The sequence below is a fragment of the Pantherophis guttatus genome, chromosome 9 (assembly GCF_059756535.1).
Source record: "Pantherophis guttatus breed Tessera chromosome 9, ASM5975653v1, whole genome shotgun sequence".
Classification (NCBI taxonomy): domain Eukaryota; kingdom Metazoa; phylum Chordata; class Lepidosauria; order Squamata; family Colubridae; genus Pantherophis; species Pantherophis guttatus.
In genome coordinates, this window is record NC_142071.1 from 2,610,444 (window position 1) to 2,633,996 (window position 23,553).

Consider the following 23,553-nt stretch of genomic DNA (forward strand, 5'->3'; position numbering starts at 1 on the left):
ATAAATGAGTTTTTCTTAGAAAATATATCTTCGAGTTTATTTTCTTGCAAAAAGTATACACAAGGAAAATGCCACGATTCACCTCTAACTCAGGCAATTACCCCAGGAAGGTAACGGGGCTGATTGCCACTCTGACAGAGGAGAGCACATCTTTCTCCTCCTGTCCTGGCCACTTTTTACAGAGGAACAATTGAGAGCATTTTAACAAACTGCATCCCTGTTTGGTTTGGTGGCAGCAGCGTCTCAGATAGAAAGTCCCTACAGAGAGTGGTGAGGACAGTGGAGAAGATTATAGGAAGCTCCCTTCCTGTGATTCAGAATGCTGCTTATAAGCACTATGTGCTTAGAGCTCGAAGCATTGTTAGAGACCCCACACACCCACTCCATGGTCTCTTTCTGTTGCTCCCTTCTGGGAGGAGGTTTTGAAGGATTTCTAGCAGGCTTTCCAGATTCTACAACAGCTTTGTTCCCTAGGACATCCGTCTGGTAAATTCGCAAGGTTCGTTTCTCCCGCCATGTACACGTGTACAATATTTCTCCAGGCTTCTCACCTTGGTCTTTGCTTGGATGGGCGCTCCGTGGTCCAGCAAGATTTCAGCAATTCGCAGATGCCCATTGCGGGCGGCACAGTGTAACGGGGTCAATTCATCCTGTAGAAACGGTAGCACTTTAAAAGGTGTGGCATGAATCAATACATATTTCATAGGTTTTTATACCCTGCAATGCTGTTATTAGCACACCAACTGAGCGCTGTTGGAAGCACCTAGCTCCGTGATGGCGAACTTATGGCACGCATGCCACAGGTGGTAGGCAGAGCTATATCCGTGGCCATGCGAGCTGTTGCCCTAGTTCAGCTCCAGCGCACATGCCAGACAGCTGATTTTCAGCTGGCCCCGCCCACGCTGCCCCTCTCCTCCCAAGAGTCTCCACGCGGCCTGTTTTGGATGCCAGGTAAGTACAGAGCTGACATGGAAACACTGGGAGGGCATTTTTGGTTTCCAGAGGGCCTCTGGGGAAGTGGGGAAAGCCATTTTCGCCCTCCCCAGGCTCCTAGAAAGGCTCTGGAGCCTGGGGAGGGTGAAAAATGGGTCTTCCGGTCCCACCGAAAGTCAGGAAATGGGCCGTTTCCTGCCTCCAGAGGGCCTCGGGAGGTGGGAAGACTGTTTTCACCCTCCCCAGGCGCCAAGAAAGTCTCTGGAGCCTGGGGAGGGTGAAAAACGGGCCTACCAGGCCCACCGTGCCTTCGCATGCCAAAAGCGCGCAGGGGGGTCATGCACGCATGTGTGGGGGGGCAAGGCACATTGAATTAGGGGTGTGGGCATGCAGCCGCACACCCCCCCACACTCCCCCCGCTTTTAGCACGCGACGCAAAAAAGTTAGCCATCACTGCCCTAGGCCATCCATCCGTCTGGTAAACTCGCAAGATTCATTTTTTCTTGCCCTGTACATGTATACATCTGAACTAGATTGTGTTGTTTCTCTGTGTCCTATCATAATATATGTGGGTATATGCATAATTTTGTATTTACTTACTTATCTTGTCGTGTTTATGTTAGTGTGCTATTGGAGGTGGGAACCCTTTGAGAGCTGCAAGCAACGAAATTTCATTTTTTATGCATGCCCATTAGTGTACCTTCAGAGTGACCATAAAGTTATTCTATTCTATTCTCTGTTGTCCCTCTGGATCTCCCTCGCCAACTTAACAGAGTCGGAAGAGACCTTGGAGGTCATCTAGTCCAATCCTCTGCCCAAGCAGGAGACCCTACACCACTTCTGACAAATGGCAGTCCAATCTTTTCTTAAAAGCCTCCAGTGATGAAGCTCCCACAACTTCCGAAGGCAACTTCTGTTCCATGGGTTGATTGTTCTCACTGTCAACAAATTTCCCCTTATTTCCAGGTTGAATCTCTCCTTGATCAGTTTCCATCCATTATTCCTTGTCTGGCCTTCGGGTGCTTCAGAAAATAGCTTGACCCCCTTCCTCCTCTCTGTGGCAGCCCCTCAAATACTGGAAAACTGCTTTCGTGTCTCCCCGGGTCCTTCTCTTCACTAGACTAGTCAGGCCCAGTTCCTGCAACCGTTCATTGTATGTTTTAGCCTCCAGTCCCCTAATCATCTTTGTTGCTCTTCTCTGCACTCTTTCTAGAGTCTCAACATCTTTTTAATAGTGTGGTGACCAAAACTGGATGCAGTATTCTAGGTGTGGTCTTACTAAGGCTTTGTAGAGTGGTATTAGTACCTCCCTTGATCTTGATTGTATCCCTCTGTTCATGCAACTTAGCGATCCCTGTGAAGGATGCGGTGCTTCTTGACAAACTTTGTGCTGTTGTGCTTCTCGGCAAACGTCTCTCTCTGTTCCAGTCTCCTCCACGCAATCCGTCCGGTGGCACACTTACCTTAGTGCGAACCTCAATGTGAGCTCCCCGGTCAAGCAACAACCGCACCATTACGGTGTTGCCGCGTCGAGAGGCGATGTGCAGTGGGGTGATGCCATTCTATGGGGGCAGAGAGAGAGGGGGGGGCAAGAAATGAGGTGAGATCTCTGCCAGGAAACTGCAGTACCCTGCAGGACCTGATGGCCAGAGTACAATTAGAGTGGCATGTTTGTTTTCGGGCAATCCAACTGGCGCCGGAATCCCTTTTGACTCTTTGAAAAAACAGTAAATTTGTCCCCTCCCTAGAATAAAACCCACTGTTTTCCATTTAGCAGCAAAAGAGGTGCTTTAAGAGATCCGTGACGACACAGTGGTTAGAATGCAGTTTTGCAGGCTAATTCTGCCCACTGCCCGCAGTTCGATCCTGACCGGCTCAAGGTTGACTCGGCCTTCCATCCTTCCGAGGTGGGTAAAATGAGGACCCAGATCGTTGGGGAAAAGAGGCTGACTCTGCAAACCGCTTAAATAAGGCTGTAAAGATGGCATTTAATTTCATTGTACGGGGTGCAATGACAATCAACTAAACTAAACTAAACTAAACTAAACTAAACTAAACTAAACTAAACTAAACTAAACTAAACTAAACTAAACTAAACTAAACTAAACTAAACTAAACTAAACTAAAGCACTGTGAAGCGATATATAAGTTTCAGTGCTATTCCTTCCTTCCTTCCTTCCTTCCTTCCTTCCTTCCTTCCTTCCTACTTCCCTTCCTTCCTTCCTTCCCTTCCTTCTCTCCATCCCTCCTTCTCTCCCTCCCTCCTTCCCGCTCAGTGGTTAGAATGCAGTATTACAGGCTAACTATGCCCACTGCCAACAGTTCGATCCTGACTGGCTCAAGGTTGACTCAGCCTTCCATCCTTCTGAGGTCGGTAAAATGAGGACCCAGATTATTGGGGGCAACAGGCTGACTCTTAGAGAAGGCTGTAAAGTACTGTGGAGCGGTATATAAGTCTAAGTGCTATTGCTTTTGTCCTTCCTTCCTTCCTTCCTTCCTTCCTTCCTTCCTTCCTTCCTTCCTTCCTTCCCTCCCTCCCTCCCTCCCTCCCTCCCTCCCTCCCTCCCTCTCAGGGGTCAGAATGCAATATTGCAGGCTAATTCTGCCCACTGCCAAAAGTTCGATCCCGACTGGCTCAAGGTTGACTCGGCCTTCCATCCTTCCGAGGTGGGTAAAATGAGGACCCAGATTGTTGGGGGGCAAGATGCTGACTCTGCAAACCGCTTAGAGAGGGCTGCAAAGCACTGTGAAGCGGTATATAAGTCTAAGTGCTATTGCTATTGTTATTTACTCCTTCCTTGCTTGGCCAAACCAAAATCTCCAAAAATCAACACCAGGTCTATGAACAGTAGCTCGCTCACTCCGATGTCTCATGTCCACTGCACTCCGAAGTGTGGGAGGAAGACTGTTTTTCTACACACAAGGACTTATTTTTTAAAAAAAGTTTGGGTATTTACAGCATGTTACTTCGGAAAAGGGTTCCTCCCCTGGTGTTCTGTTCTGGACTTGGGTTTTTCCCACCCCACACGGGGATAAGACTCAAAGCATCTTCCACAACAGTATTTCCCAACCTGGCAGGGAGGAGGGATCATGCATGGAGTTAGTCTGAAGTCCCTGTGTGACCAAAAAAGGGCTAGGAGTGACCCACTCTAAGTTCTTTGGAGACTTAACTAATTATTACCAAGGGCAGGTTGCCAGACAGGGCAGATTCTTGTAGTATAGGCAGAACGTAATAAAGTAGTTAGTTTGAGCTCTGCACTCCCACCAACACTTGTTAAGGCAAGTCACTGGACTATACATTGAGAGCAAACTCCACTCCTTACTACCGCTGATGATGTTACTTAGACTGATAATAAGATATCTGCAAAAAAAAAATAATAATAATCCACAACCAAGCTCAGGGAGCACCAAGCATTGTGCTGAAATGGACGGACTAACCTTACAAATAAAAGATAAAAGAAGACACAGGATATTAGGTGATATGGAATAGATTTTATGAGTGGTTAGAGACAAGAGGTAGAAATTAGAGGAAGAAAGACTATGAATGTATTCAAAATAAATATTGGTCTATCACTACGATCATGCCAATATACTGAACAAAAATGTAAATAAGCTAGAACAGAACAGAACAGAACAGAATAACAGAGTTGGAAGGGACCTCGGAGGTCTTCTAGTCCAACCCCCTACTCAGGCAGGAAACCCTACACCATTTCAGACAAATAGTTGTCCAACCTCTTCTTAAAAACTTCCAGTGTTGGAGCATTCACAACTTCTGCAGGAAAGTTGTTCCACTGATTCATTGTTCTCACTGTCAGGAAATTTCTCCTTAGTTCTAAATTGCTTCTCTCCTTGATGAGTTTCCACCCATTGCTTCTTGTCCTGCCCTCAGGTGCTTTGGAGAATAGCTTGACTCCCTCTTCTTTGGGGCAGCCCCTGAGATATCGGAAGACTGCTATCGTGTCTCCCCTAGTCCTTCTTTTCATCAAACTAGACATACCCAGTTCCTGCAACCGTTCATCGTACGTTTTAGCCTCCAGTCCCCTAATCATCTTTGTTGCTCTTCTCTGCACTCTTTCTAGAGTCTCCACATCTTTTTTACATCGTGGCGACCAAAACTGGATGCAGTATTCCAAGTGTGGCCTTACCAAGGCATTATAAAGTGATATTAACACTTCACGTGATCTTGATTCTATCCCTCTGTTGATGCAGCCCAGAACTGTGTTGGCTTTTTTGGCAGCTGCTGCACCCGGCTGGCTCATATCTCAATGGTTGTCCACTAGGACTCCAAGATCCCTCTCACAGTTACTACTATTGAGCAAGGTACCACATATACGGTACCTGTGCATTTGGTTTTTCTTCCCTAAAGGTAGAACCTTGCTTTTTTCACGGTTGAATTTCATTTTGTTAGATAGCACCCAATGTTCAAGCCTGTCAAGCTAATATAAAAAGAAACTTAGTTAAAATTATTTGGGTATATTATCACTATTGTTATCAGTACATGTGTTAAGATATTATTACTATTGTTATCAGTACATTTGTTAATGTTTATTACTGTCTTATCTCTGGTCCTTTTTTTTTTGTTTTTGTATTTTTGTAAATGGTATACCCTAACAATACACTGCATTCAAAATGTTTATGAATAAAAATATAAAATTTTGAAAGAGAGAGAGAGAGAGAGAGAGAGAGAGAGAGAGAGAGAGAGAGAGAGAGAGAGATATCACCAAGGATTCCCCATTTCAACCCTGAGCTACCAATATTCTCCTTTATCAAGTAGTTAGTTTGACCTCTTCAAGTGTAGGTCTAATTGTTCGTTTCTAACACACCCTTGGTATGTGGAGCCATATCTGTGGGCACGCAAGCATTGCCCTAGCTCAGCTCCAGCGTGCATGCGCACATTGGCCAACTGATTTTCGGGCCTTCCAGGCCCACCTGGAGGGCCTCTGGGGGGAGGTGTTGTGGCTCCGTTACCTGAGCCTGTGTCATCGGCAGGAGAGGACTCCGAGAGTGAAGGAGAGGAGTTGGCAAGGCCTCCCTCTCCAGGACCCTCCTCTCTGGAAATGCCTTTGGTGTCCGCCGAAGGGCAAGAGATAGGGCCGGGGCCAAGAACGTCCACGCAGCCACAGGTGGACAGTGATGAGGGAAATGAGTCTTGGCTGGATCCTCAGCAGCGTCGCAGAGATAAGCGCGCGCAACAGAAGAAAAGGCGTGCCAGAGATTAAGCTGAGTCACTGGACCACACCCCACAGGGTATAAAAGGGGGTGAGGTGGCCATTCAGACTCTGTGACGGACAAAACTAACTACTATCGAGTCACATTGCATCTTTGGAAACAACATTATCTGCCTTGGATTTATTTTACGAACTGGACTACTCTCGAACGGTGTGTATTTTGTTTATTGAGTAAAAGTTCTTGGCAAGCAGCTACTGGGTTGCTGCCAAGCTTCTTATCGAAAGAATTGGTTGTCTGCCAGTTTATTTAACCCCTGGCTGTCTGTTTGTGTGCGTGTGTGAGACGGGGACAGAACAGGTGAGGAAGGCCGTTTTCACCCTCTCCAGGCTCCTAGAAAGCCTCTGGAGCCTGGGGAGGGCAAACAACGGGCCTACCAGGCCGACTGTGCCATCACGTGCCAAAAGTGGGGGTTGCGTGCGGGTCACACACACATGCGTGGTGGCATTTAATTATGGGTGTGGGCACACATGTGTGTGACCTGCCCCCGTGGGGGGGGGGCACTTTTGGCATGCGACGGCAAAAAGGTTAGCCATCACTGCCCTTGGCAATTTGAAGGTGAGTGGACTTCAACTTCCAGAATTCTCAGCAATTCTCTGCCGGCTATGGAATTCTGGGAGTTGAAGTCCCTATTCCTGGAAATGGCCACGGTTAGGAAATCCGGTGCTACAGCATCGGCATGCGCTCTGCACCTACCTGGGGGGTGAAATTGACGCTTGCTCCACGGTTGAGTAGAAGCTGGGCCACGTTGAGATTCTCGTAATGTGCTGCGATGTGAAGAGGGGTGAAGCCAGTCTGTAGGAGAAGAATGAAGGGGGAACAGTCAAACACCCCAGGATCTCACCCGCTAAGAAATACAGGGAGGATTTTTCAACTTGTCCTCTTGCTCAACACAAGGCCATCCCATTCACTCCATGCCGAACCAGCTCAGTAGAAGGACCTCTCTGTCAGGTTTCGATGTCGTCTCAAATAAAATAAATTGCATTTCCAAACAAATAGTCTTTGAAGAAATCTTTCGTTTTATTAAGCACGACAACCTGTCCCCAATTGTGGCGTAGCCAACACTGACTTCCTGACCCCAAACCTTCCCTTTCCGTTCCCCAATTCTCTGCGTCTCATTGGCCCTCTTCCAAATCACTCTCCCCATATCTACTACTTCAGCTCCCAGGAATGTCCCCCCTCCCATCTCATCTCCTAGGGGATATTATCTTCAGGGAAAATAAGGAGGTGAGAAGTCAAGCGTCCTCTTGCCAGCTGCCCCCTCTTCTCCTTCTTATGTCAGCACTAGAGTAAATGCATGTTGAAGTGCTGACAACTCTCGTTATTTCGGAGCATTAAGGGCTAAATGGTTTTCTTTATTAGTGGCTATTTTACCCAAGATATCTGTATGCAGTTCTGAGGCATCCCATAATGAAAATCCACTGCAGGCAATCCTCAACTTATGGCCATCATTGCCTTTGCCAAGCTAGGTAGTTGTTAAATGAGCCGCACTCAATTTTTATGACCTTTTTGTGATGGTTATTTAGCAAATCACTGCCGTTTTTAAAGCGAATCCCATGTCATTAATTGACCCGCCTTCTCTCGTGATCTCTGCTTGTCAGAAACTAACTGAGAAGGTGTAAAATGCTAATCACATGATCCCAGGACACCAGATATTGTCAAGTGCCTGAATTTTGATCCTGCAACTATAGAAATGTCATAATGGTTGTAAATGAGAGGAGCAGACATAAATCCACTTTTTCTTTTTCTCTTCCCTTCTCTTCTCTTTTCTCTTCCCTTCTCTTCCCCTCCCCTTCCCTTCTACTCTACTCTATTATTTTCCTTTCCTTTCCTTTCCTTTCCTTTCCTTCCCTTCCCTTCCCTTTCCTTCCTTTCCCTTCTATTCTACTCTATTATTTTCCTTTCCTTTCCTTTCCTTTCCTTCCCTTCCCTTTCCTTCCTTTCCCTTCCCCTTCCCTTCTACTCTACTCTATTATTTTCCTTTCCTTTCCTTTCCTTTCCTTTCCTTCTCTTCCCCTCCCCTTCTACTCTACTCTACTCTATTATTTTCCTTTCCTTTCCTTTCCTTTCCTTTCCTTTCCTTTCCTTTCCTTTCCTTTCCTTTCCTTTCCTTTCCTTTCCTTTCCTTTCCTTTCCTTTCCTTTCCTTTCCTTTCCTTTCCTTTCCTTCCCTTCCCTTCCCTTCCCTTCCCTTCCCTTCCCTTCCCTTCCCTTCCCTTCCCTTCCCTTCCCTTCCCTGTTAAGACCAACTGATGGAACATGATTTTTTTTTCAAGTGGTCCCACTAAAGCCAGGGATCCTAAATGCCCAGGATCCTCCCCTTCCCAGCCTGACCCATGGATCTCCCTGAGCATGACCAGCTGACCTTGGAAAGGACATCGGCATTGGGGTCGTTTTGCAAAAGCACGGCAGCTGTTCGCGTGTCATCGTTGCGGGCGGCTATGTGTAACGCCGGGAGGCGCACCTTCCCCTTCGTCCCGTAGTTAATCAGGTGGGCCACCACGTTTTCGTGGCCTTGCTGCAGAGCCACTGCCAAGGGAGTAAAGCCATCCTGCCCAAGATTGAAGAAAGAAAAGCATAAAGTAAGAAAAGATTTCACATCTATTTCCTGAAATTCCTTGAAGGCAAAAGGAAGCCTTCATCCTTCCGAGGTGGGTCAAATGAGGACCCCACATTATTGGGGGCAAGAGGCTGACTCTGTAAATCGCTTAGATAAGACTGTAAAGCACTATGATGTGATATGCAAGTCTAAGTGCTATTGTCCGTCCTTCCTTCCTTCCTTTCCCTTCCTTCCTTCCTTCCTTCTTTCCTTCCTGCCTGCCTTCCTTCCTTCTTTCCTTCCTTCCTTGCCTTCCTGCCTTCCTGCCTTCCTGCCTTCCTGCCTTCCTTCCTTCCTGCCTGCCTGCCTTCCTTCTTTCCTTCCTTCCTTCCTTCCTTTCCTTCCTTCCTTCTTTCCTTCCTTCCCGCCTTCCTTCCTTCCTTCTTTCCTTCCTTCCTTCCTTCCTTCCTTCTTTCCTTCCTTCTTTCCTTCCTTCCTTCCTGCCTGCCTTCCTGCCTGCCTGCCTTCCTTCCTTCCTTCCTTCCTTCCTGCCTTCCTTCCTGCCTTCCTTCCTTCCTTCCTTTTTGCCAAGGTGGCGCAGTGATTAGAATGGAGAATTGCAGGCTAATTCTGCCCACTGCCAACAGTTCGATCCTGACTGGCTCAAGGTTGACTCAGCCTTCGATCCTTCAGAGATGGGTAAAATGAGGACCCAGATTGTTGGGGGCAAGAGGCTGACTCTGTAAACTGCTTAGAGAAGGGCTGTAAAGCACTGTGAAGCGGTATATAAGTCTAAGGGCTATTGCTATTTACAATCATCAAAGCACCATCATTTTGGAGACAAACATTTTAGGTACGTCATGCAAAGATAGGAATAGGGTGAGAAGACCTGTGTGTTTTCCTCACCCTTCATCAATAGAGCTGATGTTTTTGTTGGACAAAAACTTATAAGTAGGAAGAGGAGGACCCATTTATTTAAACACAACATTTATGAACGTGATTCTCAGGGCCAAAACATGATAACAAGGATAAAAATCTCAGCGGGGAGCCTCTTAGGATAAACATACAGCCACTTCTCGTACAGCAAACTCAGTTAGCGACTATTCTCGAATATGGCAGTTTAATATTGTTTATTAAATGATAACAAAAAAAATCATTATTATTTTTTGGCCAATGCGCCTGACAACATTGTGAAACTGATTAAGGTCTGGTCAGTTTCAGGCAGTGGTGCCAGTTGACAGGACGGTCCTAATCAACTAATTAAGGTCACAGAGCAGTTACTACTTTTTAGAAACCCTCTGCGCTGCAGAGAAAATAATGTCAGGAAAAGATAGCTTGTTTAAGTCATCTTTGTGCCCTGCAAGGTAGCCAAAGAAGGAAAATGAAAAAGGTTAAGCACAGAACACCCATAAGAAAATTTTATCTGGATGAGATGGGCAGCAACCATTAATCTTGGCAGCGTCTTCTCTCTCTTTCTCTCTCTCCCTCACTCTCACTCTCTCTCTTACTCGCTATCTCACTCTCTCATTCTTTCTCCCTCTCTCTCATCTTTTCCCTCTTCCTCCCTCACTCCTTTTTTCTCTCTCTACTTCCCTCTCTCTCCCCTCTCCCTTTCTCTCCCTGTCTGGGTCTCCCTCTTTCTCTCTCTCTTTCTTCCTGTCTTTCTCCCTCCCTCTCCCTCCTTCCCTCTCTCTCTCTCTCCTGCTCTCCCTCTCTTTCTCTCCCTCTCTGGGTCTCCCTCTTTCTCCCTCTCTTTCTTCCTGTCTTTCTCCCTCCCTCTCTCTCCCTCCCTCCATCTCTCTCCTGCTCTCCCTCTCTTTCTCTCCCTGTCTGGGTCTCCCTTTTTCTCTCTCTCTTTCTTCCTGTCTTTCTCCCTCCCTCTCTCTCCATCCCTCCCTCTCTCTCTCTCTCCTGCTCTCCCTCTCTTTCTCTCCCTGTCTGGGTCTCCCTCTTTCTCTCTCTCTTTCTTCCTGTCTTTCTCCCTCCCTCTCTCTCCCTCCCTCCCTCTCTCCTACTCTCCCTCTCTTTCTCCCTCTCTCTCCCTCTCTCCCCCACTCTTTATCTCCCATTTCGCTTAACAACCAAGTTGTTGGAATGGAACCCGGTCACTGAACAAGAAGAGAGTGTGTTAACACTCCAAAACTTCCAGTTCTTTTCCTTCCCACCATTGCCGTGTGACCTCCTAGGGCCTCCCAGCAAACAGTGGCACCCTTCCTCTTGCTGCAAAGGGCTGTCTTATTTTTAGGCTCCTCACCACATCCCTTGGTGGCAAAAAAGGCGCCTGATCCTGGGATTGCCCAGTTCCTTTTCCCACATCTGAACCGTGTGTGTGTGTGTGTGTGTGTGTGTGTGTGTGTGTGTGTGTGTGTGTGAAACAGCAGAGAGACACCGGGTAGTGTCAGAACAAATTCCCCTGCTAATAAGCAGCCTTTAGTAGCTACGAGGTAAACAACATATGGGAGAAAAAAGCAGGGAGTGAGTGGGCTTGAATCGTCTATATATATATATATATTTCACATTCACGTTGGACAGCAAAGGCATTCACGGGAATTCAATAAAGGTTGCTCCTCCGAATTCAGAAAACCTTGTTCTTTTCTCGACCCGACAACTGTCGGTGAATTCTTTGGGGGAAATACTCACCTCCGTTGCCACGTTTTGGTTAGCACCATTTTCCAGTAAGAACTTGACAACTTCCAGGTGATTCTCTTGGGCAGCCATATACAGGGGCGTGAAGCCTTTCTGCAAAGAGAGAATCAGCCGTGGGACCTCACAAATAGCCACACAAATATCACCACCGACACAGATAAGGAGGGGCACAGAGAAATTGCAGGAACTGGGCATGTCTAGTCTAGTGAAGAGAAGGACCAGGGGAAACAGGATAGCTGCCTTCCAATATTTGAGGGGCTGCCACAGAGAGGAGGAAGGGGGTCAAGCTATTTTCCAAAGCACCCGAAGGCCAGACAAGGAATAATGGGTGGAAACTGAACAAGGAGAGATTCAACCTGGAAATAAGGAGACATTTTCTGACATTGAGAGCAATCAACCCATGGGACAGAAGTTGCCTTCAGAAGTTGTGGCAGATTCATCACTGGAGGCTTTCGAGAAGAGACTGGACTGCCATCGGTCAGAAATGTTGTAGAGTCTCCTGCTTGGGTGGGGGTTGGACTAGATGACCTACAAGGTCCCTTCCAACTCTTGTTACTCTATGTCCTAAGTAATTTGTTCCATTGCTGTTGTAACATCAAACGGGCCACTAAATGAATGGTGGTTAAGTTGATTACTACCTGCAGTCTTTCCATTTACAATCAGAGCCTTGGTAGTACAGTGGTTTAATGCACCCTGTTATTAACACAGCTGCCTGCAATTTCTGCAGGTTCGAATCTTACCAGGCTCAAGGTTGACTCAGCCTTCCATCCTTTCTAAGGTAGGTGAAATGAGGACCCGGTTTGTGGGGGCAATAAGCTGACTTTGTATAAATATACAAAAGGATGAAGGCTATTGCTTAGCGCATTGTAAGCCGCCCTGAGTCTCCGGAGAAGGGCGGCATATAAATCAAATTTTTTAAAAAAAACTGTTCCAATTTACAACAGATCTTCCTCCGCCCCTCCCCCCACCCCCCAAAAGGTACCTATCACCCTGTTTTTTGTTTTGTTGTTTTTGGCTTTAATTTATTATGCCACCCTTCTCCGGAGACTCAGGGCGGCTTACAATGCGCTAAGCAATAGCCTTCATCCTTTTGTATATTTATACAAAGTCAGCTTATTGCCCCCACAAACTGGGTCCTCATTTTATCTATCTTAGAAAGGATGGAAGGCTGAGTCAACCTTGAGCCTGGTGAGATTTGAACTTGCAGTAACTGCAGGCAGCTGGATGTTAATAACAGGCTATTAGTCTGCTGCGCCACCAGGTTGGACTAGAGGACCTCCAAAGTCCCTTCCAGTCCTACGATTCTACGATAAGGGGCCAGAATAGGACTTGAGGAAAGCTTTTAGTAGGTTGATTTAGCTCCCTCTTAAATTGGCCGTCGCTGCAGACATTTTAAAATTTAAACAGGGCTTCGGGTAAAACATCCCACCGATTTCAACCTCAGCTCTGGATCCTGCAGAGCCGAGAGGAAAAGAAATTGAAGGAAAGGATTTTCCAGAAGCTCTAAATGCTAAAAAAAACCCAAAACAACCAACAACAACAACAAAAAAAAAGCCAGAGTTCTAGCAGATGATGAAATCAGATGCCTAGAATCACTGGCTGTTTACTCATCTGCTTAGCAATATATATATATATATATATATATATATCACCAGCTTATGCAGAGGCGGAGTGTGCTTGTTTTAAGACCTGGAAATCAAGAGGGGAGTTTCTTGCTTTTTGCAGCCAAATGCAAGCCCTCTTCCTCTTCACCTTTTTGGGAAGATGACTCACAAGTGTGACTGGCAACCGGGATGGAGAAGATTGCTGCGAGGGAGAGTGAGGTGACAGGGAGGACATTTGCTTGCCGATCTCAGCCAGAACGACAGGCGTCCAATTGCCTCTCAAATTCTCAATTCTGGCTCCCCTCGAACCTGTCGTTCTCCTTTTTTTTCCTCTCCACCAGCCACCTTATTTTCGTTCCCGCTCCCCAATATTTATCTGACCTTCGGATATCAATTTATGTAACCCAAAAATGCAGGAGCCCCAGAAAGGTTTACGGGGAGGTTATGCTGCCTGGGAACCAGCAGGGGGCGCAGGTGAATATTCTCCATCCTGCTTGTTCGCCCAACAGAGGGACACAGGCTGATCTGATCTCTTTCCGTCCATCGAAGAGACACCCGGAAAGCTTTTTTGACGGTTATCTCAAGCTCTTCTGGTTGGCTGGGTGGCAGAAAGCAAGCGATGTTGGAAAGGTTGGCCGAGAACAGCTGGTGCTCCTCAAAAGAGTCAGAGGGATACGGAAGGCTTTGGATCCAGCGAGAATAGAGATTCCGAGCAAAAGAGCAGGAGGGGGACAGTAACAGTAAGTAACAGTAACAGAGTTGGGAAGGGACCTTGGAGGTCATCTAGTCCAACCCCCTCCTCACGCAGGAGACCTGTACTAGGGATTCGAACCGCCGAACTGCCGACATTTCTGATCGACAAGCTCAGCGTCTTAGCCCCTGAGCCACCTAGCCAGGATATTAATAATGCAAAAGTAAATCTACTCAAGAGGTTTATGTCAGCGTGTGCAAGCTATCCGTCCTTTCGGTCCATGGAAGATACTACAGGTATCACTTCAGCCACTCGGCAACTGGTGTGTACCTACAACAATTGCAGTCTCCTTTTGATGAGCAAAGGCCATGAGGAAGCCAGATTCACTCACTGACGGTGTTACTCGCTTAACAACTGCAGTGATTGAGTTAACTGTGGCAAGGAAGGTTGCAAAATTGGGCAACATTCGCTTAATAAAATGTTTCGCTTAGCAACATAAATTTGGGAGTCAGTTGTGATTGCAAGTCGAGATTCTACCTGTACAAAAAAACACTCTCTACTTTCGGTCCGTAGAAACAGCAACCAACTCTTTTGCTGCTTGAAATCAGTGAGTGTTTCTCATGCTATTTCTATTTTCATGCTATTTCTCAGAGGAAGGGGTCAAGCTATTTTCCAAAGCACCCGAAGGCCAGACAAGGAATAATGGATGGAAACTGAACAAGGAGAGATTCAACCTGGAAATAAGGAGGAATTTTCTGACAGTGAGAACAATCAACCCATGGAACAGACGTTGCCTTCGGAAGTTGTGGGAGCTTCATCACTGGAGGCTTTCGAGAAGAGACTGGACTGCCATCGGTTAGAAATGGTGGAGGGTCTCCTTGGGCAGGGGGTTGGACTAGATGATCTATAAGGTCCCTTCCAACTCTGTTAGTCTGTATATCTGTATACCTGGGATCTGGGTTTGGCCAGTGTAATAGGGATAGCTAATTCATGGTTTGGTGTTCTTGTGAAGGAAGCCCTCCCAAGTCACTGTTTCATCGGATTGTCCTCCTCTCTCATTCTGCAAGTCTAGATGCTGATTGATCACCGTGAGTCTCTTTTCTTCTTACTGCCCTTTTCTGTGGTGGCACCACGACTTTCCGAACAGCCTCTGAGGAGGCTCACCTGGCAGCGACCGCTCGCTGGGGATTCTTACCTGTGATTGTGCATTGACATTTGCCCCAAAATTCACCAGCTCCTGCACGACGTCGTCTTGCCCTGCCAAAGCAGCAATGTGCAAAGCTGTGTTCCCTTTCTGGAATAAAAAAGGGGGGGGCCAGAACGAAGGTAAAAAATTATAATCTATTTTAGAAGAGAACCTCTCTTTAAAAAAAAAAAGCAAGAGCAAAAAAGAGCAATGAATCTGATGAATCAAGAACAACGTCTGTAATTTGGTACGGAAAAGTTCGTTCTCACAACTTTAGCCTGGATTGTGAACCCAGCTCTTGAATATATCTACAATTCTGAGCAATTTTATCCTAGTTGCGTTGACATCACTTCCTTCAAAGAGTTTTGGACATTTTTTTAGAGAAGCTGATGGGCAGATACCTCCAAGATGATTGATTGATTGATTGATTCATTCATTCATTCATTGATTCATTCATTCATTCATTCATTCATTCATTCATTGATTCATTGATTCATTGATTCATTCATTGATTCATTGATTCATTGATTCATTGATTGATTCATTGATTCTTTCATTCATTCATTCATTCATTCTGTCAGGTTTCGATATCATCTCAAATAAAATAAATTGCATTTCCAAACAGTCTTTGAAGAAATCTTTCACATGAATGAAACACATTCATTCATTCATTCAATTTCTACAGCTGTCCATCTCAATCCTATTGACTCTGGACAGTGAATAATAGCACTGTATCTCACAATTCTGCAAACTTTGAGAAGTAGGGTGAAGACCAGACTAAAATGCATTTATTAAAAGTCAATAGTATAGTACATAAAAAGAATTTTAAAAAAACTTTCTTTCCCAGACATAAATAATCATAATGAAATCACTACTTTCCTTTACGGTGAGGAGATCGTGCAAATTTGTTTGGGAGTGTTTGTTCAAAGAATTTTTACTACTGGTTCTGTGGGCGTGGCTTGGTAGGCATGGCAGGGGAAGGATACTGCAAAATCTCCATTTCCACGCCACTCCAGGGGAAGGATATTGTAAAATCTCCATTCCCTCCTGACTCCAGGGGAAGAATGCTGTAAAATCTCCATTCCCTCCTGACTCCAGGGGAAGGATATTCTAAAATCTCCATTCCCGCCCCACTCCAGGGGAAGAATGCTGTAAAATCTCCATTCCCTCCCCACTCCAGGAAAAGGATATTGTAAAATCTCCATTCCTACCCCACTCCAGGGGAAGAATGCTGTAAAATCTCCATTCCCTCCCCACTCCAGGGGAAGGATATTATAAAATCTCCATTCCTGCCCCACTCCAGGGGAAGGATATTGTAAAATCTCCATTCCCACCCCACTCCAGGGGAAGGATATTGTAAAATCTCCATTCCCACCCCACTTACCTGCTTTCCAGCTCCGTTTTCCTGTGCAGGGCAACAAAAGAAGACCCAACCGATCAGCTGGGAGGCAGCAATAGACTCACCATGCCAATCAGCTGGGACTCAATCAGCCGGGACTCAGGAAGCAGCGAATAGATCGGCGGCGGGGCCAATCAGAAGTGGTATTTGCCAGTTTTCGAACTACTCAAAATTTCCGCTACCAGTTCGACAGAACCGGTCAGAACCAGCTGAATATCATCTCTGAAGCCAATGTATCTTTTGTCCCTCCTGCTCTGGAGTCCTTACCTTGGTTGTTGTTTCCAGCACAATTTCTTTGTGCAACAGCTCAGCCACCATCTTTACATGCCCCTCCTTAGAGGCCAGATGTAAGGCATTCAATCCATTCTGGAAAAAGAAGAAGGTGTGTTAAACAAGGGCTGTTGTGTTAGCTCACTGTGCTATGCAACAGATTCAGCCCGGACAGGATAAGGGTTTGGGGTGGAGGTGGGTGGGTGAAGGAAAACAAAACAAAAAAAAAAAACAGTGGTTGCATTAACACAGCACGCTGGACTTAGTTATTGGATTAAACTATTTTCCAAAATCATGCAATACACTAAAACCATAAACTAGCTAAAAAGGCTGGGTTTGCACAAAACACTTATGTCGTATTGCAACACAGAACCGACACACTCACACAAAGCCAAGGTTAAAACTAAGCTTAGCTTACTGTACGCATGCAGCTGTTAAGTCTGGGTAAACCTGTTGTGCAAACACAGCCTATGTGTGAGACAAGAAAGAGAGAGAGAGAGGGAGAGAGAGAGAGAGAAAGGCCACGTTCACACAACATGCTTAATTGGGATAAAGTCGAGTGTCCCGTTTGGGAGACGTCGCATGTTTACCAACCCGAAGTTATTTTACTCTTTGTGTTCTGTCCAGTGGTGAAATCTAAAATTTGTTATTACTTGTTTTGTGGGCGTGGCTTGGGGGGGTAATGTGACTGGGTGGGCGTGGCCAATTTTTTTTTTTTTACGTTTAAAATTTTTTCTACAATCTTTTCGGCGAAGAGGTTGTTTAAAAATGCTTTCAAAAGACTCTGACAATCCCAGCGGAGTTGCCTGATCAGCAGAGGCTTTTTTTTTCTTTTAAAAGCCTCTGATGATCCCAGCTGAGCCGCGCGATCATCAGAGGCTTTTTTTTTTTTAACTTTTAAAGGCATTTTTTCGGCCGAAGAGGTTGTAGAAAAAATGCTTTTAAAAGTTAAAAAAAAAAAAAAGCTTCTGATGATTGTGCGGCTCAGCTGGGCATGGGGGGGGCAGGGATTTTTGCTACCGGTTCTCCGAACCACCTGCCTCAATCGCTACCGGATCAGGCGATCCGGTCCGAACCGGGAGCATTTCACCCCTGGTTCTGTGCGTCGGGCATATCCTGGATATGGATCACTTCGGTCCCCATTCATTAAGCTCCCTCTCTGAGCATATGCAGCCAAGGAATAAGGAGGTGAGGGAGAATTCGTTTTTTTAAAAAACATGCTACTTTACTCCTGCAATGCCTACAAACGTCCCGCTATCACAGATTTTGCAAGAATTACATTTTGCATTTTCAACAGCGGCCCCTGCAAAACAGGGGGGGGGTTGTCTCAAAAAAAATCCGGATTGAGACAGAATGCCTTGGTGGCGCAGCGGACTAAAGTGCTGTTAAGTAGCACTTAGCTGCCAGCTGCCTGCAATTACTGCGAGTTCAAATCTCACCAGGCTCAAGGTTGACTCAGCCTTCCATCCTTCCGAGGTAGGTAAAATGAGGACCCAGATTGTGGGGGCAATAAGCTGACTTTGTATAAAAAAGAACACCGCTTAGGGGGGGCCCGAAAGCCCTACTAAGCAGGTATATACAAAAATATGAAGGCTATTGCTTAATGCATTGTCAGCCGCCCTGAGTCTCCGGAGAAGGACGGCATATAAATCGAACAAATAAATAAATAAATAAATAAATAAATAAATAAATAAATAAATAAATACATACATACATACATACATACATACATACATACATACATACCCTGGTCCATTTTACACATGCTTTCGGTCATATCACACACATGCGCTAGAGACATTCACAGACCTACGGCGAGAAAAATCGCAATCCCCCTCCCAACCAGCCTGGCTAGGTGGCTCAGTGGCTAAGACGCTGAGCTTCTTGATCAGAAAGATTGGCAGTTCGGCGGTTCAAATCCCTAGTATAGGTCTCTTGCGTGAGGTCATTTCCAACTCTGTTACTGTTACACATCCCTGCACGGTTTAACTTCTCCTCAGGCCAAAAAACCCCCAGAAACCTGAATCTTTTTCAATTACTTGAAATTACTTGACCATACCTAGAATTCTGCATCCAGTTTTGGTCACCACACTATTAAAAAAAAGATAGGACATCAGCCAATTCAATAGAGTCCTGGCTTCGGTGTTGGGTTTCAAATTTTTTTACTACCAGTTTTGTGAGTGTGGCTTGGTGGGCGTGGCATGGCTTGGTGGGCGTGGCTGGGAAAGGATACTGCAAAATCCCCACTTCCTCCCGATCAGCTGGGACTCGGAAGGCAGAGAATAGATGGGGGACGGAGCCAGTCAGAATTTTTACTACCGGTTCTCCGAACTACTCAAAATTTCCGCTACCGGTTCTGCAGAACTGGTCAGAACCTGCTGCAACCCACCTCTGCCTGGCTTCTACTAATCTTCTGTTGTACTAGCCCTGACTGCAATTCCTTCTCCTTGAAGTTGTGGGTCTCACTCGACTCGAGTCTAACGTGTTGTGTGAAGTCATTCTGCCACTCTTACTTTTACAAACACACATGCGTTTCCATTTTGTTATGCAGAAAAGTCCCTCGGCAATCCACATTTTCATTTTTCCGTTAACTGTCGAACATCGAAAGCCTTCCCACGACAGATGAGTGATGCCCGATGCTGATTTCTCTGGCAGCGATGAGGATGGAATCAAAGATTTGATGCAGATGGCAAGGATGATCAGATGGTAGGGTGGAAGCCACTGGCCTTGTGGTCTCGGTCTGACCACATGCATCCCACTTTCATTGCATACAGGACACATGAGGTTGGACCTTGACCACAAGTGTGACATGCCCCAGAGCAGACAAAGACAAAGGTGCAATCGAACGACAGGACAACGATGGGAAGAATTGACCATGCAAAGGTAACGAAGTCTTCACAAAACACGTTTGAGGATTTCCCAGGATTGGTGAGCTGTCAATCTCATGTCACATTAAATACATAATCTAACATATATGCTTCTACGCATATTGTCTTCCTACTGTTTCCATGCTGGCTGATCCCACACCACAGTCCTTACTAATCAGCTGAGCTGATTTACTTCCAGGTCAACTGCAGGGCATCTCCAATCACGGTGATTACTCCTTTGAGATGCTAGCGCTCTGGAAAACTTGGGGGAGGCTGATGGGTCATTGGCAGGACCTCTCTTTCCATCCCAGCTTCTTAAGCCTCTCTGAAGAGATCATTACAATTTTCTACATATATCCCATGAATTTTCAATGCAGTAGAGGAATGGTGGCTTAGCAGCAATGCATCTTCCCTCTGTAGCAACTGCTTTGATTTTTTTTTCCTGCCCCAGAACTCAACATAGAAATGCACACAACATGAATTTAAAAAAAATAATAAAAATGAATGGACAACACACAAATGAATGGGGGAAAAGGTTGCATTCTTTGATAGGTCAAACTGAGCAGGTCAGCTTAGAGCCGGGGTGAGCAACTCTATGGGCTGACTTTACGACTGTGGACATGGCTGGCTCAGGAATTCGAGGAGTTGAAGTTCACAAGTCTTGTAAAGTCATCCTAGTTGCATCCTAATACACCATATTTAAATGTGGTAGATTCAGAAAGGATCCATACTGCTAACCTGTATAACTTGATGCCATCAGAGATAACGGCTACTACTTGGGATGGACTCAGAGGTGGGATTCAGCCAGTTCGTATCAGTTCAGGCGAACCGGTTCGCTCCAACAATCAGCTGGGCCCGCCCGCCCCTCCCCTGCGGTATATCAGCCTATATTTCCTTTGTTTGAAGCCCAGCTGATAGGTGCGGTAAAGCGGATTGCCATGCCTCAGCTGTTTTACTCACTGGGGCTGCAGTAGAATGTAAGTTTTAGAGCTGTTTTCAAATGCACTGCATGTTCTTGAATAACCTCTATGCTTCAGATTAAGGAGGAATATGGTGGGATAATATTTGGATCATGTATCTGGTCATTGGCCAGTTTTCTCCATAGGAAGAAAGATTTGTGGACCTGGGCCTGTCCTCAAAGCTTCTTGGCATAATTGTTTTATTGAATAGAGTAGAGTAGAGTAGAGTAGAGTAGAGTAGAGTAGAGTAGAGTAGAGTAGAGTAGAGTAGAGTAGAGTAGGAGTAGAGTAGGAGTAGGAGTAGGAGTAGGAATTGGAATAGAATAGAATTAAGAATGATAGAATAGAATAGAATAGAATAGAATAGAATAGAATTAAGAATGATAGAATAGAATAGAGTAGAGTAGAGTAGAATAGAATAGAAACAATAGAATGTAATAGAATTAAGAATGATAGAGTAGAGTAGAGTAGAATAGAGTAGAATAGAATAGAATAGAATAGAATTAAGAATGATAGAATAGAGTAGAGTAGAGTAGAGTAGAGTAGAGTAGAGTAGAGTAGAGTAGAGTAGAGTAGAATAGAATAGAATAGAATAGAATAGAATAGAATAGAATAGAATAGAATTAAGAATGATAGAATAGAGTAGAGTAGAGTAGAGTAGAGTAGAGTAGAGTAGAGTAGAATAGAATAGAATAGAATAGAATAGAATAGAATACAATAGAATAGAATAGAATAGAATAGAATAGAACAGAACAGAACAGAACAGAACAGAACAGAACAGAACAGAACAGAACAGAACAGAATAGAATAGAATAGAATAGAATAGAATAGAATAGAATTATTTATTGGCCAAGTGTGATTGGACACAGAAGGAATTTGTCTTTGGTGCACAAGCTCTCAGTGTACATAAAGAAAAAATAAAATATATTCATCAAGAATCATAAGATACAACATTTGGTTATATTTACTAATAAGCAATCAAATCATACCAGGAAACAATAAAAACAATATAAGTTGTAAAGATACAAGCAACACGGATAGAGCCATAAGTGGGAAGAGATAGGTCCTAGTAAGGTTAAGAAGAAGAATAGTAATACAGTCTTAGTAGTTAATTTGACAGCTTAGATGCAGATTCTGCTCTCTGAAAGCAAAGCACTCAGCAACAGCTCAGAGTGTACATTGCAACAACACACCAAGGCCCTCAAGTAAAGGTCAAGGGGAACCGTAATTTGCTATCTACAGATTGAGAAGATTAATTACACATCGGAGGTGTGCCTGCTCGTCTCTCTCACACAGTGAGCACGGGAGCTCGCTGTGCATCTCCAAGGATTCGGGGATCTTAAATAATGCTTCCATTCCCACAACATGTTTATTTGGGTCAACGAAAGACCAAGCATTTGCATTTGTGCAGCATCCTTAAGTGGGTCAAGGAATAACTTACACTTGTTTTTTTGTTGTTGTTGCTGTTGTTGTGTTTGGTTAGCTTACGGGTCAATGTATTGTGCAAATCCAGAAAATGGGCTTAATTCAGTATCCAGCAGGGTGGATTTGATTTAAATCGAGTTGATTTAAATCACAATTTAAATCATGATTTAAATCACTAGTAAAAAGGCTTGATTTAAATCATAATTTTTAAAGAGCAACTGTCATCTCTGCTACTCCTTTGACCCACTGTTGACTCCCCGATAGTCCCAGTGTTGCAGAATATACAGCCTCCTGCTACATAACTAAGCTCCATTTCAGGCTGAATAAACTAAATTATTTATGTATCTTAAATAGAAAACGATCTTACGATAGATTTTTACCCCAAAAGTTTTTTATTAAAATAAATTCGATAAAAATCAAAAAAATCCGATTTAAATCAAAAAAATCCGATTTAAATCAAAAAAATCCGATTTAAATCAAAAAAATCTGATTTTTTTAAATTTTTTTAAAAAATCATTGATTTTTATCCACTCTGGTATCCAGGTTTGTGAATGCAGCCAGAGAATGCTTCTGCACACCAGGGAGTAGTAACGGAGACCATCAGGTAAGCAAAGACTCAGGCCAAGCTGCAAGTGGAGGTAGTGTCAACCCTGGAACCATTTCCTTCCTCTCCCCCCCCCCCCATTTCCCGGCATTTTCAGGGCTGCTGCCACAGCGACTCAAGCTATGGGAACAGGAGAGGGGAGGAAGAGATAACTAGGGGATTGGCTCAGTGGCTAAAACGCTGAGCTTGTCGATCGAAAGGTCGGCAGTTCAGCGGTTCGAATCTCTAGTGCCGCGTAACGGGGTGAGCTCCCGGTCCTTGTCCCAGCTTCCGCCAATCTAGCAGTTTGAAAGCCCGTAAAAAATGCAAGTAGAAAAATAGGGACCATCTTTGGTGGGAAGGGAACAGCGTTCCGTGCACCTTTGGCGTTGAATCATGCTGGCCACATGACCACGGAGACGTCTTCAGACAGCGCTGGTTCTTCGGCTTAGAAACGGAGATGAGCACCGCCCCCTAGAGTCGGGAACATCTAGCATGCATCTGCGGGGGAACCTTTACCTTTACTTTTAGCCATAATAAAATTATTTCTTCTGAGAAAGAAGAACTTTCCCACCAGGTGCAAGGAGATGGGATCTTAGGCCACACAATGGGGGGGGGAGTGGAAGGATTTATATTCCTTGCAGACAGCAGGTCATTTGCATCCTTTTAGAAGGTGTGGGAGGTGGAATGGATTTCCAGAGGAAAAATTGCAGACTACAGGAACCATTTGCACTACTCAGGTTGTTAGGATATGGTTTGAGCCTACCAAGTTGTCCAGGCAATATATGTGTTCTGTGACCTTAATATGAATATGTATTGTGTGACTTTAAAGTTTTCCTGCTGACTCATTCTAATGCTGAGTCATGCTGTAATTAGTTGTGAACGTATTTAAGAAAGGTACTGCAAAGTATTCAGTTGATGATAAGCTACCATTGTGTGTGGAGTTGCAACCATTGTGCTCTCATCGGTTGGATGGATCTGCTACCATCGTGGTTTGTGAGCCAGAGTGAGTTTGTTATTCTAACCAACTACTGTTTGTGTGGTAAGAAGATTTTATATCACTGGACTGGTTTAACTGGCAAAGACTTGGATTGATTTAAAGACTATGAGATTGTTTTTTCACTATAAAGTAAACTTTCGATAAACCAGTTTGCACATCTCTTATTCATCGCTCTCAGCAACGTTTCTCTGTGCTCTACACTCTGCTGGTTGGTAACACAACAATA

The 23,553-nt window shown here is 44.9% G+C and overlaps 1 protein-coding gene across 12 annotated transcripts in view; it reads right to left on the reverse strand.

Moving 5' to 3' along the window:
• Window positions 1–23,553, reverse strand: part of ANK1 (ankyrin 1) — a 157,704-nt gene that overhangs the window by 59,050 nt on the left and 75,101 nt on the right. For all 12 annotated transcript variants that reach the window (XR_015729382.1, XR_015729383.1, XR_015729384.1 and 9 more), the window contains exons 3-9: window positions 16,491–16,589; window positions 14,834–14,932; window positions 11,338–11,436; window positions 8,524–8,709; window positions 6,856–6,954; window positions 2,397–2,495; window positions 552–650 (exon numbers count right to left, since the gene is read on the reverse strand). Coding sequence is in view for 9 of the 12 variants with exons in the window: in XM_087875793.1 (XP_087731919.1) it covers window positions 552–650; window positions 2,397–2,495; window positions 6,856–6,954; window positions 8,524–8,709; window positions 11,338–11,436; window positions 14,834–14,932; window positions 16,491–16,589 (780 nt within the window). In the remaining 3 variants the exon portion in view is untranslated. The remainder of the gene's footprint in view (window positions 1–551; window positions 651–2,396; window positions 2,496–6,855; window positions 6,955–8,523; window positions 8,710–11,337; window positions 11,437–14,833; window positions 14,933–16,490; window positions 16,590–23,553) is intronic.